This window comes from Lepisma saccharinum, chromosome 4 (assembly GCF_977018435.1).
Source record: "Lepisma saccharinum chromosome 4, izLepSacc3.1, whole genome shotgun sequence".
NCBI lineage: Eukaryota > Metazoa > Arthropoda > Insecta > Zygentoma > Lepismatidae > Lepisma > Lepisma saccharinum.
Genome location: NC_139232.1, coordinates 77,101,454 through 77,118,861, shown reverse-complemented (window position 1 = coordinate 77,118,861; position 17,408 = coordinate 77,101,454). Strand labels below are relative to the sequence as shown.

General features: G+C 40.2%; 1 protein-coding gene across 5 annotated transcripts in view; it reads left to right on the top strand.

Moving 5' to 3' along the window:
• subdued (anoctamin 1) overlaps positions 1 to 17,408 on the top strand; it is a 90,193-nt gene that overhangs the window by 11,210 nt on the left and 61,575 nt on the right. For 2 of the 5 annotated variants that reach the window (XM_083120807.1, XM_083120806.1), the window contains exons 3-4: positions 5,230 to 5,462; positions 9,789 to 10,049. The exons of 1 other annotated variant lie outside the window; for it this stretch is intronic. In XM_083120807.1, coding sequence (XP_082976933.1) covers positions 5,262 to 5,462; positions 9,789 to 10,049 — 462 coding nt within the window. In that variant the 5' untranslated portion in view covers positions 5,230 to 5,261. The remainder of the gene's footprint in view (positions 1 to 5,229; positions 5,463 to 9,788; positions 10,050 to 17,408) is intronic. 2 more of the 5 variants (XM_083120808.1, XM_083120809.1) reach the window with 1 other exon arrangement.

Below are 17,408 nucleotides of genomic sequence, written 5' to 3'. Positions count from 1 at the left end.
CAAAAATTCCATTTTCACGAACTGCCATTTTGAGGCCCGAAAACAAGAACAAATAATAATTTTAGAGAAAAAAAAAATTATGGCAGTTTCATGCCCCATTTAGTTAACAGAAGTGGTAATGTTTTATCCCCTTACCGAAAAGTCAAAATTTCTATTTTTGCCAACTTTTTTCACATTCTGGATCACTGGGCACTGCCATTGTTGTGTGCTGTGCGAACCACTCTTGAATTTAGAAAAAAAAATAGTTAAAGAGCCCTCCTTGAACAAGAAAAATGCAACCTTTTATAATGAATTTGTGCCACTTTCTGCAGATAAATAACACAATATTACAAGTCATTTCAGAAAGAGATATCAAAAATGAAGATTCGAATTAATGGGCAATTCTTACGAAATCGAGGATATAATTTCTTAATTGGGTGGTGGATTAGTAGAAGAGAATGGTGGAACCAGAAGATGTGGGTGAAAGTAGGAACAAACAATGAAGTATTACGAGCAAGGCACGGGAAAAACTTAAAAAAGGAATGAAGATCAATTTCAAATGCTTGGTGTTGGATGATCAGAGATGATGATGATAAGTGGACACACCAATATAGCATATGTAATGAGAGTGGAAGCCATACATGTATTGTTTAGGTGTAGGCACACCCAAAATGAAAGTAAATCTTTATGATGTAAAACCTACTTACTTTAACTTATGTGTTAACTTAAGACAAGTGCACATGTAACAACCAGAAGGAATTATAGGACCAAAGCATGAAATCAAGCCTGCTTCACAATTGGAGGTTTGCTGGAATGAGAAATTGAATTACATTCTTAACTGAAATAGGATTCAGTAGATTAGAGGTTGATCCACATATTTATAAGACTTTCAAAGGATAACTGTTTTCTTATGCTTGTAATAACCGTAAACTACAGGAAAATAATTGTATCATGCAAGCAATGCGTACATACAAGAAAAACTATTTCAAAGGATAATATGTATGTTGATTTTTTGTAATAGTTGCCAGGTAATATCATTATTAGTAACTTTTTGTAATTCAGGAGCATAAGAACTTGAAATCTTTTTTCGATGTAGATATAAATGTAACCGAAAATGATGTCAGTTGTTGCAGAAAAGTTACATTTAAAAAATACTGAAAAAATATGACCTAGAAAAGTGTATTCCTGTTAAAGCACACAAAAAAAAGTACATGAAGACTTTGATAATTGTAGTGACTCAAAACCAGTTGACAGAACAAAGTACTTTAATCCAAGATCCACTTATGTAGTTGTCAGTAGGATCAAGGCAAGATAATTATTCTAAGCCACTTATCAAGGTATAGTAATAATCCTACAGAAATTCACTCAGTGGCATTAATAAGAGTTTACCACTATTTGAAAGGAACATATGATTATGCATTAGGTTTCTGATTGAAGGTGGTAAACTTGAATTGTGTATGGATGCAAGATGTAGTACTACCAAGAGAAGCAACATCACATGCTGGTTATACAGAGGCTGATCCGTCTCCATCCGAACAACGTGCAGACAGCGCCACCTGGCAAACCGGTTTGCGCAGAGCCCCAAACTGCACGCACACGATGAGCAGTGTGTAAGCTGTTGTCTAGCAGAATGAAGGTGTTGTAGTGGGCAGAATGCCACCGAAAACAAATCACTATTGGGAAGGGTACATTATGGGGCTTTTCCATGCCAAATTTTTCATTTCCTGCATAGTAGAACAGTGTCAGAACAATAGATTGGTGTTAAGGTGGGCCACTGTTAGTGATATAATTAAACGAAATGCACAGCAGCCGCAATGCACAGCAGCTGCCTCCACAGTCCACATCACCAACGAAATTGCATCCAAAGAGGGTGCCTGTGAAACTAACAAGACAGGTGCTAAAGAAGATCCGGGATATGGTGGCCTGTGAGAATCCACCACCACCACAGCGTGTTATGGCCAAATGGGTCAAAGTAGGCCAAGTAACTGTTAGTCGTTCACTCCATCAGCAATTGAGGCTGAAAACTGTCTGCAAGGCCAGCGTACATTCTTTAAGACCACAGCATATCGCGGAGCGCCAGAGCAAGTGCAGAAGGCTGTACGAGTGCCAGCATGGCAAAGTTCGGGCCATAACCTACAGCAGTGTTGATGCAAAAGACTGGTGTTACTTTGTGCATCAATTAAAAGAAAGTTTCTCCAAAGGTTTCATGATTGTGACTGGATTGTTCTACAGAGGGAAGCTGACAATTCGTTGGGTCAAAAAAATTTCAAAATCAATGCTGCGTATTACCAAGAACATGTCCTATCACCAGAGTACACAAAAGAAATACCAGTCTTGTATGGAGCAGACACCAATCATGTGGAACTGCACCAGGACAAAAAAAACTTCAAGTCACACGGCCAAAACATTGCTGCCCTTCTACCGATGCATGGCAACTGAAACTGGTATTTATGCCATTCCATTCGAGGACATTCCAGTGAAGAGTCTAGATGCTAGTCCGATGGATTTTTGTGCTTTTGGACTTCTCAAACGGCAACCTTTCAACACGTCGTGCATGGCCTATGGAAAGCCTGCAAGCAGGAATGGAACAATTTACCCCTGGTACAGCTGCAACAAAGTCTGCTGCAGTGGAAACTGTGATGTCGTGCAATAGTACATACAGGTGGCCATCACATCGAGCATGATTGCTGGTGGCAGGCTGGAATCTCTTAGGTAAGCAACACTTTCATTTTGTTCGGATGGAGACGGATCAACCTCTGTATTGTAAAGATTGGTAAATCAGTTATTAGTTTGGAAAAGTAAATTACAAAAGTTTGGTTACATTTTTTAGATGTGAAGCAGAATTAGTTACTCTATGTGAATGATTGTGTGATCTGGTAAGGGCTATAAGTTTAATATCAGTTGAATGTTCAAAATGTCACAAATAGACCTATAATTGTTACAGCAGATAGTGTGTCAGCAATAGATTGGGCTTGGAGTAACACTGAGAAATGACAAAGAACAAAACACATAAATAGAAAATATAATCTTGTAAAACGGGATGCATCTCTGGAATGCTTCATGGCATTTCAAAACACATGCTCCATCCAAGAAATTTCAAACATATTGAATGCTGGTGTTAAGTTGGAATGTAAAACTAAATCCTGAAAAGGCATAAGGTTTGCTGTCAAATCAAATATTACATCCCTATGCTACAAACCATGCAACCATATATCCCATTCATGGAACATGAAAAAGATTTTAAGGGTTATTTTCGACAGCATATTGACTTCCAGCTGCCTTATAGATTGTGCCACTTCTAAATGACTACTCTTTAGATTTACAGATACCATCCATGTTTCTGCTCTCAAAACTTATTTTGTAGCATATGTATTATCGAGTGTGGTCACTTATTTCATCTATTACTTTGTAATGGTAATAAAAAGAGAATAGACCAAGTATAAAATTTCTTTATTAGAATATTCAACATAGCTGCCCTTCATTTGGAAATATTTTAATTTAGAGGTTCGAGATTCAAACCCTGGGTAAAGTATGAGTGTATCATTGCATTTGCCTCACCATTCCTAGTGTCATGATTAATCTAAGAGGTGGAAAAAAAGCAAATATTTTCAAATATGAAATTCTATCCAACCTTCAAATATATAATATTTCTGTTTGCCGTTGAGATTCAAATTTGAAGTTTCTTTTCAGAAACATCATGGTCAACTATCAATAAATCAGTCCCGTAGCCAGGCAGAGGCCAGGTGGGCTCAACCCTTCCCTGGAACTGCCATCAGCCCCCCTGCCCCCTGGCACTGCCATCAGCCCCCCTTTACATTAGGTAAACTATTTTGCATAATTTGTTTGCAGTGAAGAGTGAAAATGTAGACAACTCACAACTTTAAGGATAAATCCACAGAATATGAACAGTATCTATTACATTCACTCATTTTGTTTATGAGCAGAAGTAGCTGCAAGTATTTAGAATATTCTCTAGACTTCAGAAAGTACTTTCATAGGGGAGCTTCTTTATCTGTACCTTCACTGTCCCTGTTGCAACCTTCCGTTAGACAGAAATCTGTGACTTTGATGTCATCATGCAAGTTCCCTCCGCATCTGCGTCAAAGGTCAACAACAGCTCCCAAGTTTTGGGAACGAAGGGGAGTTTAATTGCTTCGGCCGGGGGTGGAATATACTATAGGCACTGTGATTAAATATTGTGCGTTTTTTGTGTGTGATATAAATATCTGTATCATCTAAAATAGTATGGGGTGTGTAAGGGATAATTTCAGTATCAGTCAATTAACACTTCAAGAGATGTTTTAAAAGATGTAGAAAAATGTACTGTAGTATTTGTGTAGTATATGATATTTATAAATGAATGAGCGCCCCCCCACACATAATTTACCTTCATTTAATTTTTTTTTTAAAAATGGACTTGGTTTACAAAGCCCCCTGATAACCCATGAGCCCCCCCCCCCCCCCCCGAGATCAATTCTAGCTACTGGCCTGCGACAAATTCATCAAAGAACAAAATTATCCAGAATCTAATATTCTTGTATACCTTTTTTTGTGTGTTTTATTTTCCTTTCTGGTTGAATGTTCCATGGATCATATGCTATAGATAACCAAGAACTAAAACAGTGCAGATTTAAAAAAGGCTAAGATCCACTGCATACACAGGGCGAGCTGAAATATTGAGAAAATAAAAAAAATAAAATGAAAGCAGCAGAGAGCTCGCGAAAAACTAAAGTGGTAAATGCCAACTTCCCTAAAATGACCCCATGTATACTTTCTCCATCTTTGAACTACTTTTAAAAAAAATACCTTAAAAATGGTAGTTAATGAAATATTTGTGCACCTTACCCATGCCTAGAATGTAGCTATGTGATACCCACTTTTATAATTCAAACCCCCTCTGAAAAAAAAAAAAAGGCCTGCATACACTAGTGCTAACATCTAACATTGGGAACTAATGAGAAGTTTGTTAAATTGCAAACAATGGTATAATTCATTCTAATATTTGATAATTGCTGTGCTATTTGGTGTCATCATCTGTATTGTGCCATTCAAGGGATAATGTACATCTACTTGTCAACTTTTTCCCATTTTCTCTCGCATATGCTGTGTTGTAGATGTGGCTGTTTTGATAATAACATGTGATTATTCCATACTTGTTTTTGTGTTTGCATGGCATTACTACATACTTGACATTGCCCTTTATTTAAAGGGAGTGTCCTTTTATCTCCAAAATGAACTTCACAATTACAGTTTAATTCGGTGGTGGAGATTTCTTAACCACAATGGATGAAGATGAGGCTTTTGAGGAGGACACTTACCTCACCCCTGTGCATAAGGAGAGCATTCACATGTCCAGGCTCAGTTTGTATCATAGTGCACAGGATGTACTTGAAGAGAAACCTAAGGTTGAAGGGGTTAACAATATTGTTGATAATAAACTAGCACATAATCTTTGTGAAGTGGAGCTCATGATACCAGTTGAGGTGAGATTGTGCATGCAATAATTAAGGTTGCATGTGCATGCAAGTTCTTACTCATGTCATTTCTAGTTGATGTGTTAATGCATGCTCTCTCTCACACACACATACCTACGTGTGCACACATTGCATAATGAATATTGTAATATTTTACCTTGTTTTATGTTTCTGAAGTAGAGTTCATATCCAACCAATAAAATAATAAAATATGAGGGTGTTTCTAAAAGTAACAACATTGACAGTATGAAACTAGCATCCCAGACACTTTAAATTCCTACACAGGGAAGATATACGTACTCTTAGAGAAGGTGTTGACACTGCTCAATAGATGACATGCTCAATTGGAAGGAAAAATGGTTGTGCCTTTAGCTGTTCGCATCATAGAGGAGCAACGAGCAGTTGTCAGATTTCTATGGTTTGGGGGTGTGAAACCTTGTGAAATTCATACTTGTTGCAACAAGTATTCAGATACCTGCATTGTCAAAAGATGGGTGTTAGTGTGTGTTTAGAAATGGTGAATATCAATCTGTGATGAGGAATGCTTCAGTTGTTTCACCAAGGCTGTCACTGGTGTTGGGTTGCACTGATGTCATTATTTGTGAAAACATATGTATTCCCTTAGAAGTTCTGGCTGGGGAATTGGATGTCAGTGCCTTGACAGGATGAAGATTGGGAGTGATGAGGACTGGCTGAAAGCAGAACAATAAATATTTTTCCTCATGGACTACAGAAGTTAGTGCAATGGTGTGAGAAGTGTATTCAATAGGAGGGTGATTAGGTAGAAGAATGACATTATATCTCTAATTGAATTGTATATCTCAAAATATTCCATTTGCTGTTCCTTCTTGAAACACACTCACAATTTACCTGTAGTGGTAAAGCAGTAGTTAGTACATAAAGTTATCCATTTGTACTGAAAGTGTTACATAACTTCCCCTCTGCTGCCCATTCACTCTTTTTTGATAGTGTTACTGTTTTGCAATCCACCTTCATATATTTGAACTTGGAGAACATTTTTCTTGGGTCATCTTGGAACGCATGCCTAAATAACAGAAATGTTCAGTGAAAGCATTATCTTAAAATGGCAAGATCCCATCTGCATTTCCAGTGAGGAATATTCATGCCTTCTAGTGGAACAAAATAACCCAATGGCCTTGATAACAACCACGTGGTGGTTGTTAGTGTTAATTAAGATATCATCTCCAAGTAGTGATAAAACCAGTTTCCAATATGCAAACGTTTATACAGGTTGTTCAGTTTTATAGTTGAACATGCTAGACTTTAGCAGTCATGATGGTTTCAAAAAACAGGGACCTGATTATTTAGTGTCTAAAATCAGCACACCTTCCCCATATCTTTTCTGGGACGAAGAGTTCCAAAGAAGAAATTAGGTCTTGTGCTTTTCATGGACAAGGTATGGTTTCTCCTTAGTGGACATGTAAGCAGTCAGAACTACCACACCTGGAGATAAAAAGACAAATCATGGTGTCAGAATGCGTGTACTTGTTGAACACAATCTGCATTGAGGTACAAAATACACTTGTTTGCAATAAACACCCTGCATTGACCTTCAAATCTCATTGGTTAGCTGAAACTGGTTTCACTAACTCCAACAGCTGTTCGTTCCCATGCTCACTTGCCTCTGTGTATCTTTCAGTATGCAACAACCATCAAGAACATTAAAAAAAGAAGCATTTCATATAGAAAAGACGGATCACATTTAAGTTGATAACACTTTATTTTGCCAAAAAGAAGTAGAAATCCTGACAAATTCTGTACCTTATAATTTGACATGCACAGGTGTTGTATTAAACAAAAAATGCTGACTTGACCAGAGCTCGAACCCAAGTCTTGTCATTCCGTGCCATTGCTCTACCATCTGAGCTACTGAATGAGCCATGGTTTTTGTCTTATTTTTCACTTACACTGTTTTTCCTGTGTTGAATTGTCTGTCTCATGGATAAAAATAGCAGAAGCAAAATATTGGGCTGAATCAGTAGCTCAGATGGCAGAAGAACAGCATGATATGCCAGAGACCCAGGTTTGTGTCCTAGTAGAGCTTTCATTCTTCGCTTGAATTTCTATAAATGTAATAAAGTGTGCATTATGGCCAAATTTTTCAAAATATGAAAATACACTGAATGATCATTGCATTAGGAACACCTGGCCATGACATGATACCACATGTTATCCATGTCACAATTAGCTGGCAGAAAACCTGTTGGCCTCTCCTCTGCACACCACAAGGTAATAGGTGTCTGTTACGGGCAAATGTGGTGAAGTAAGCACTGTTACGGGCAAATGTGGTGAAGTAAGCAAATTTGACCAGTGGCAGAGGTGTGATACCAGTATCTCAGTAAGAGCTGCACTTTTTGTCTGTTCCCGTTGAGGGTGTTCCAAAGCTGGATGAACCATGGACAGACATCCAGCAAAAGATCATATACTGCCCAGCCACATGTGATTGAGCGTCAGGTGTCACATTTGATATCTCGGCAACAACAAACGAGAGTGGAACACACGACTCACCAATACATCAGGGAGCAAGTATGACAAATTTCCATAATTACCCATGTGACATACCTTGCACCAACTGGGGTTCAACAGCCATAGACCAACAAGGGTGCCCCTTTGACTCAACGTCATTGTAAACTACATCTCACATGGGTCAAGCAGCAAACCCATCAATGGATCATACAGACATGGGAGAAGGTCATCTGGAGTGGGGAGTCTTGTTTCCTGTCAAACCATATGGATTCTCGAGCCTGCCTCTGTTGTAAAAGTCATGATTCTGCATCTTGTTGCACTGTTGGGGTTCAGTGCATTGGTGGTGGCGATATCGCGTTCTGGGAAGTGTTGTCTTGGCATGCTTTAGAACCTTTGGTAATCATACAACTACTCTTGAATTTTGAACTTTACAAGAACCTGTCAGTTGACCATCTGCATTCATATCTCCTCGAGGTCTTTTCTGACCATGGTGCCATGCTAAAACAGAACATCACACTGGGTTTGGATCACTGTGGAGTGGTTGGAGTAATAGAACAGTGAATTCTCCACACCAGTGTTTCTCAACCCCCGAGCCCTGGCATCAGTTATACAGGTTCACAAGAGGTTCTGAAATTTGTCATTTGCGCAACAATTTTCATTAACAAATATAGTGTTGTCGCCTTGTAATCAAGGGGTCCCGGGTTTGATACCTGGTGGAGGCACATAGTGGTTCGGATTAACCTTACAGTGCATAAAGTGGACTTTAAACACCAACTCAATGAATCATTAACTAATAGTTTGAAGTGGAAATATTCTGAGAAGAATGGATTTTTTCGGCGTTCAAAATGCAAAATGAAAATAAATATTTACCACCAAATTAATTTATGAGGAGACTACAAGATTTCATTAGATCCAGCAGTTGACCACTAATTTAAACCTAATTTTATATTTGTCAACAAGCCTAGACCTAATTGAACTGTTATGATTATGACTTAGTTGATTTATTAATATTTAATGTCAAGGGCACATGTTAATTAATGTATAAAGTTTGAAAAATAGAAATGTATTTTTGAGTAAATTTCTTAGAATCAGGCCATCGACTTTTAAGAAAAGAATTTACCTGGCTGCAGTCTTACGAATGTTGAGAACCACTGCTCCACACTGCCTTGATCCCCAAACCCACCTAACTGTAACCTCATTGAACATGTCATGGATGTGTTGAAATGGACTGTGAGTTCGGTTTCTTGGTAAATGCACATCAAGTAATAGAGCTGTTGCAGTAGACATGGCCAAGTTGAACATGCAGGATGATTGCCACCTTGTGGAATCGGTTCTCCGACATCTGCAAGTTGTGATAGCCAAAAATGATAGACCAAGACCAATGGGTTATTAGGTAGGTGTTCCTAATGCGTTGATAAGTCAGTGCCTCTGTTTACTTACATGTTTGTCCAAGTGCATAAATAATAATGTTTGAAATTACACTTTTAATAAAAACATATATTTGCATAAAAGTCCCCAGCTCTGCAGGTAGCGGATCGCCGAACTCTTGGTCTGGGTACCCAAGTGCATACACAAGTACGGCTCGGGAGCCCTGGCCCAGCCATCCACTACTCTATTTTCTCTCTCCCAGGTTTGCCTGGGAGCTTGTTGGGGTGTCGGTCCAACACCTCAAGACCGGTGCTTGCCCTGAAAACTTGGGCTGGGGGAGTGAGTGTCTTGCGGTTGTGCAGGAGGCCGACTACGGTGAGCCTCTGTAGAGCGCAGGACTTGCCACGTGAATGAGCCAAGGTGATGGAGGAGCTAGCTGTAGTGTACAAATGAAGAATGCTTTGTTCTGCTTGCTTCTAGGAAAGTGGCCTTTCCTTTCATGATGGCACTCGAAGTGTGGACTTTGTGATCGTCTGGGATGGAAGAAACAATCAGTCAAGGTCGGAGGATTCCTTGGAGAAGAGGAGGGTGTTTGAGAATAACTTGATAGACGAAGGTCTGCAACTCGAGTATGAATATTCCTCGAATAAGGAGGGGTTGAATTTTGTCAAGATTCATGCCACCAGAGAAGTTCTTCGTAGATACAGTGAAATTCTCAAGTTGAGAATGCCTATGAAGGAGGTGAGACTATTTTAAATCTTTCATCTTCTGTGCTTATATCAAAATATGCTGAACAATTTATTTCTGTTACAGGTAGTTAAAGTTATTCTACAATTGAAATGAAATTGAACTTATGTATACAGTGGAACCTGCTTTTTATGTTTTGCATGGGACCAAGGTAAAAGAAAAATTAAAATATTGGAAAATGTAAAACCTGGTAAGAACTTTTAATGTTTTCATTTATCCAGGTGTTACGTTTAAATCAAATTAGTACTAGGCTAATATGGTATCCGAAAGTATTGCTTCAAATTTCATCAGACACCTTTCTGAATGTTACAGAGTCTACAAGATGCCACATGGCACTTTCACCAAGTGTATATATTCTGGCAATTGTGTAAAATGTGTGAGCTGTATTAATTTTGCATCTGTTTTGTGTGAAAAATGTGTTTTGTTATAAAGTTTACCAGGTCACCCTACCGACTAGACCACCACAGCTCCTGGGGTGGGGGATATAAGGGCTCACCCAGCCTCCAATCAATAGGTACCTGGAGGCAACCCTGGGGAGGTAAAGGCAGCCTTAGCATGGTGCAGATTACCACCTCCAGAATGGCCGAGAATGTGTGGCATCCTACCCCCACATCTCTTAAATGTGCCTTCATGGTACAGTTCTATATGTACGGGGAACTTTACCTTTACCTTTTCATAAATGACAGCTTTCTTTAACATTCTGATTTTCTCATATGAGAGTATGAATATTTAAAAATAATCACAGGTCCAATAGAACCTTTACATATTACAATTCATAAATATTCTGAACTACTTAAGATATTCCAGTATTTAAGTATGGTATCTGTATCAATGGGAACTGGTAAGACTATTGATATCAGAATCAGCAATGGTTCAAAGTGGTATCGACCAGCCCTAAAAAAAATATATATTTGGAAGTTGTATCGGTATATTTTGTGCTTTTACGCTGATTCTCAGCAACATACACAATATACACTACCATACATTTTTGAATCCTTGTCCCGAGGTTCAAAACTTGCAGTACCTGAAGTTCTGTGGATGCTAGTTTAGGCAATAGACACGTACCTCTTCAAATTACAACTTAACGCCCATTTCCTTTTAGATATATATAGGTTTATTCATAATATATTTACAGAAGTTAATTCTTGGCCGTTATTCGCAAAATCTACATTTCGGTGTACCCTGTCCCCCCTTCCCGAAGAGAGTGTGTAGACTCGCGTAGCCACTGGCTCCACGAGTAAAAAAAAAATATAACCCTCAGTACCAAAAAAGGTGGCTGAAGGTATGTGTGTTGTGTACCCGGTTTCCCACATGAAATAAACTATTGGAATAATATGAAAAGAGCAAGTGTGTGTATTAAAAGAAAGAAAGTTAACATCCCCGCCGTTGGTTCACATAGTAAGGAAAGAATGCTCGCCCAGCCGCTCCCCTCAGAAAAAAAGATACCTCTTACATTGCTGTACTCCGCCAAACATCTGAGGCCGACTGCTCCTCTGCCCTTCCTATTTATAGGCCCCGCTAATGACCTAAACCGTTACTGGAAACTTACCGCTCCCCCCAACGGCCAAGAACCCAAACGTACAGGAATACATAGACATACACAATTTATAACATAAAAAAGGATCCAGTAATGATCGCATCATTACATAGTCCCCCCTTCCTGAAGAGAGAAAAATCAAAGTTCTGTAACCTAGAAAAATAATAATAATATACACAAAGCACTTGTCCGCAGCTTCTGTTCACTACAAACACACTTTCATTAGAAGATCACACGACACTGACAGTCAATGTTCACTCTAATTTTGTCCACAAGTGTACTTCGATATCCGCGTTCTTCCCTCAGCACTGGAGCTGGTTAACCCACGTCGATTCTTACCCACTCAGCACCTCTTCCATCCTTCCTCCTGGACCAATGAGAGACAGTCTCCTGGAAATCCATCCAAGTCATCAAGGCTGCTGGTTCGACTCCCGGCAACGCCACTGCTCTGCGCTCCTGCCGAGATCGGAAGTCACCGCTTCGACCGGTTTCCACATGAATGGATCGAACTGGCTCTACATCCGAACATGTCACTGCTATGCCCGGCGCTAGAACTGCATTCACTCGCCACCGAACTGCGACTTCTCGACGAAATTACACGGTAAAAGAATACGCACTAACTTTGCGTTACTTTCGCGATGAAATTGACTGCGGAACGACACTTTTGTATGAGTACTGTATGAGGTATGAGGTAGAGAAAATAAGTGAAAGATAGAATAAAGAAAAGATAGATAAGTCCCTATGTACAATATTTACAAAAAAATCTCCCTTTGAAATTAGACTAGAATCTGTTTCTCAGCTTGTATCGCATACGGGATATATCTTCGTCTTGCTCCCCCTGCCGAAGTTACGTGCGCTCTCTCTGCTGAATTGGGTTCGGCTACTTTCCTTGCTAAGTCAGGTGGCGAAGAATAAGGCTTCAACTGGTCACTGTTGGCTCTCAATATTCTTCCGTCCCCGCTGTGTTTCATTTTGAAAGTATTTGCCGAAGTTTGCTCCACAATTGCGTGTGATCCAGAGGACTTCCCCGAGAATTTACTGCTTACTCTGCGGGCTTTACCAGTGATAGGATGTTCCTTAAGCCAAGCTTTATCCCCCACTTCAAACGTGCATTTGCGGCGTTTCTTATCACAAGCTTTGTTCTTGGCGTCTTCCATCCTGAATTTCGTTTCCTCCTTACTTGACATGAAATCTTGCTTCTTATTCCTGTCATCTTTTAATACGCAGCATGGCTGGCACGACTTACAATACTGGATAACGTCTTTAGTTAGGCCTATCCAAGTGTATTGTTCCCTAACCTTCGCTAACGTTTTCAATCTCCCAGGATGACAAGCGAATGCATTATCATGCAACGACACGAGAATTTGCGAACGTAGTGAAGTAGGTGCCCATATTTTCCCTTTTCCCTTCTCTTTGTACTTTTCCGTAGGCAAATTTCTCCTAAGAATTCCCTCGTTGTCGAAATACGAAGATTTGGCCTGGGTCTTCACCTTTTCCTTGTACTTCTTCGTTCCTTCCACCTCCTCATTCCTTGTAACCCTCGCTACGTCAGCAAGAAACTTGTCTTTCATTTGCTCGGAAATGAGGGAGGCTGTGTCCAGAAACCTACGTGGCTCCTCAGAATTGTATTCTTCATTTCCCTCAGTGGCAGAGAATGGCGACAATGAAGAATTTTCCATATCTTTAGTTCCAGAGAGACGAACCATGGGCAGTTTTGTGCTCCGAAGCAAATTTTCCCTCTGTTGCTTCCTCATTTGCTTCGCACTTTCCTCAGTACACAAAGCGCTGAAATCTGCAACTGATTTCTGCACAGTGTCAGTCGAACATTCCACACGGTCAATCATGTCCTCAGTTTCGGGGTGTGGTTTGCAATTTCCCATCGTCGCGGTTGCTTCAGCTACAGTTTCATTTCTTTCCATCGTCGCAGTCATCGTCGCGGTTAGCCCAGCTCCAGCTTCCACAGTCGACGTCCTCCCCTGCTGCGAGAACGGAAGCCTCTTTCCCACTTCCCTCTTCTCCGCAGAAAATAAATGAATGACGTTACTGTCCTCAAAACTGTAGCCTCCCTGCTTCAAATGTAGCGATATGCCGGCCTTCCTTATGAACCCACGACCTGCGATAAATCCCGTGAAACAATCGCGCAGAACGACGAATTTATGCTTAAATTTCATCCCATTCAAATGTACAGTAAGATACATTTCCCCACATGATTGTACAGAGCCTACTGCCAAAGAAATATTAATACATTTATTGTTAATCTTATTTCCTTGTTTTTCCAGTTCTCTTGCGATCTCAACAGACACGGTGCTCACAGACGCACCAGAATCCAAATATAGCGAGAAGTCCTTTCCCTGAACCTTACAGGTGACTAACGGTTTTTTGTCGCCAGAAGTGAAATTTCTGCAGTTACGTATTTCCCTATTCCTCCCCCTGTTTTGCTTTCCTTCTACGTGTGCAAGAACCGGAGTTATCTGTTCTGGTCTAACGGTATCTTTAGAGACGGCACAGGTGGCGCCCTTCTGCTGACCATCATACCCTCTTCTCCTCGCCGGTTCTTCTGCTCTCGACGGGGTTCCAATATTCCCGGAAAGGCTCAAGCGGTTGAAAAGACCCAGATTTATGGCACTCATTGATACTTCTGTTCCCACGCGGCCGAAAGTGTTCATTGTCCCCGCGGCTGCTAATTGCCTTGTGCCACTCGCTGAAGTCGGCATGGCAGACAGATGCGGCGAAGTGTTGTCCCTCAGTTCTGGACAATAGTACAGGGCTTCTGAATACAATCTCTTTTGAATGTCCATAGCGCGAATCTCCAGATCTTTCAAGGTTGCAAAGGTTCTATCGTACAGGTGCGTTCTGAATTTAGGGTGGGAAAACTTCAAAACGTGCTGGATGACCTCGTCTTCTGTTCCCCGTTTCTCCCTCATTGCAAAAAGCTTCCTGGTGTGTCGAATAAATGCAAGAAGAGACTGGTCTGGTGACTGGTAATTGTTCTGAATGATCCTTGCTATTTCCGAGTCGTAATCGACACTAAAGAATTCTTCCAAGAACGCCTTCTCAAATTCCCTAAAAGTGCCGAATGGTCTCGAAAATCTGAACCAATCTGCAGCGATTTCCTTCAACGAAAGCGGCAAGATTCTATCTAAGAGAAAAGTATCCCCAATTTCCATGATTTCCTGATAACTGCGTAATTCATACAAATAATCGTGTGGACTTACATCGCCGACGTTTCCCTTAAAGATCGGAATGTTAATGTTGCTTTTTTCCAAGATTTTGTTCATTTTCTCCTCGCCCGTCCTTGCCGAAGTTCCTTGCGTAAGGTTTAGAGAAAGTCTCTCAAGTTCCCCAACAATATCTTCCTCGGGCCTTCCCTCCAAGTTCGCATTGCCTAGCAACTTGCCAATGAGCTCCCTGTCTATTTGAATTGCCATTTTGTCTTCTGTGATTTTCTTTCCACTTCGCAATAACATATGCCTTCAGTACTTCTCACAAAAAAATATCCCGACTATGAGCCCCCAGTATGTAACGGTATACTTTGTGCTTTTACGCTGATTCTCAGCAACATACACAATATACACTACCATACATTTTTGAATCCTTGTCCCGAGGTTCAAAACTTGCAGTACCTGAAGTTCTGTGGATGCTAGTTTAGGCAATAGACACGTACCTCTTCAAATTACAACTTAACGCCCATTTCCTTTTAGATATATATAGGTTTATTCATAATATATTTACAGAAGTTAATTCTTGGCCGTTATTCGCAAAATCTACATTTCGGTGTACCCTGTCCCCCCTTCCCGAAGAGAGTGTGTAGACTCGCGTAGCCACTGGCTCCACGAGTAAAAAAAAAATATAACCCTCAGTACCAAAAAAGGTGGCTGAAGGTATGTGTGTTGTGTACCCGGTTTCCCACATGAAATAAACTATTGGAATAATATGAAAAGAGCAAGTGTGTGTATTAAAAGAAAGAAAGTTAACATCCCCGCCGTTGGTTCACATAGTAAGGAAAGAATGCTCGCCCAGCCGCTCCCCTCAGAAAAAAAGATACCTCTTACATTGCTGTACTCCGCCAAACATCTGAGGCCGACTGCTCCTCTGCCCTTCCTATTTATAGGCCCCGCTAATGACCTAAACCGTTACTGGAAACTTACCGCTCCCCCCAACGGCCAAGAACCCAAACGTACAGGAATACATAGACATACACAATTTATAACATAAAAAAGGATCCAGTAATGATCGCATCATTACAAAGTTTAATTATTAGTTTGCCTGCCACACGTTACCTCATACTTCAAGTTGCTCTCCAGTAGTTGGTCTTCTCACATTAAAAGTTGGAACCTTGTTTGCTATGACCCGATGGAATTGCATCTTCCTTGCACAAAAAGTACACACAAATTCTCATCAACCAAAGATATCCAAGGTCTGAGCGTAGACTTGTTCCTCATAGAAGCTTACGTCATGGAGAACAAAAGGTAAACCAAGACAGTTTTTATTGCATGATGTATTGTTGCCATGGTTGCCTGGAAGGAAAGGGGGAGGGAGGCCTTCCCTTGGAAAATGAACGTCCACTTAAAAATTATGTATTTCACTCATAATTTCATTTCAGTCAGTAATTTATGACAATTATTATAAGTGCATTGAAGGAACACGATAATTTCAGACTGTAGCAGTGTTTTTTGATGATGCATCATTATTATGGTGAAAAATATGCCTCCTTCCCCCACCCCTGGAAAAAAATATCTTTCTTGCCCTTCCCTGGAAAAAATCCTGCAGATTGTTGCTATATTTATGAGAATATAAACCACAAAAGAACCGAAATAGGCAAATCGCCTCATTTTCTTCCTCAGACCACAAAATAGTTATGATATTTGTAAAATTAACGTAACAAAAATACAGTCGCCACAATGGACATCTTTATGTTTGAACGCAATTGAAATCTTTACATGGTTATCGTGTGCGCCAACTGTACCATTGTTATACTCCAAAATAAACAAAGTGGGAGGGGTCTATAATCTTGTGATTGTTCAGTGAACAACAGCCGACAGTGTTGTGGTTATGCTTTGGCTAACAGTCTTTACAAGGGAACCAGAGAGAAAGGAGTCCCGGTTGTGTTATCCAGTGCAAACAATTTCTCTGTGTTACAGAAGTGTGCAGTTTCGTCATTTCGTTGTTTCTGCCTAAGAAGACAATGGGTAGGAAGAATTTGACAATGGAAGAGAAGAGTCTAGCCTTGACTTCGCTTCAACAAGGTATGTCTGTGATTCATGTTGCAGCTGATTTGCAAGTTTCAAGACAGGCAACTTACAACCTTAAAAAAGCAGCTGCATGTCTACCACTTGGCGTGGTAACACCTAAATGGAAAGTAGGCTCTGGGGGTACCAGAAAAACGTCGCCATGAACCAACAAGATTTTGAAATGTGAAGTTATATCAAATCCATTGATTATGGCCACACAGTTGAAGAAGCAGCATCCAGATCTGCAAAGTGATGTATCCACCCGCACCATACAACATTGACTACAGAAAGACCTTCACTTACCAGCTCGTTGTGCTTCCAAGAAACAGCTTGTAACCTCAACTATGAAGTCGAAAAGGCTAAATTTCTGCAGAAAATATCGACACTGGACATCAGAAGACTGGCGAAATGTAATGTTTTCTGATGAAAGCATGTTTACACTTGTTAGATCAGTATCAAAAATTGTGAGAAGACCATAAAATGTGTTGCGGTATGATCCGAGGTACACTGTTAAAACTGTTAAACATCCGGCTAGTGTGATGGTATGGGGTGCATTCAGTGGTACTTATGGTAGAAGGGGACTAT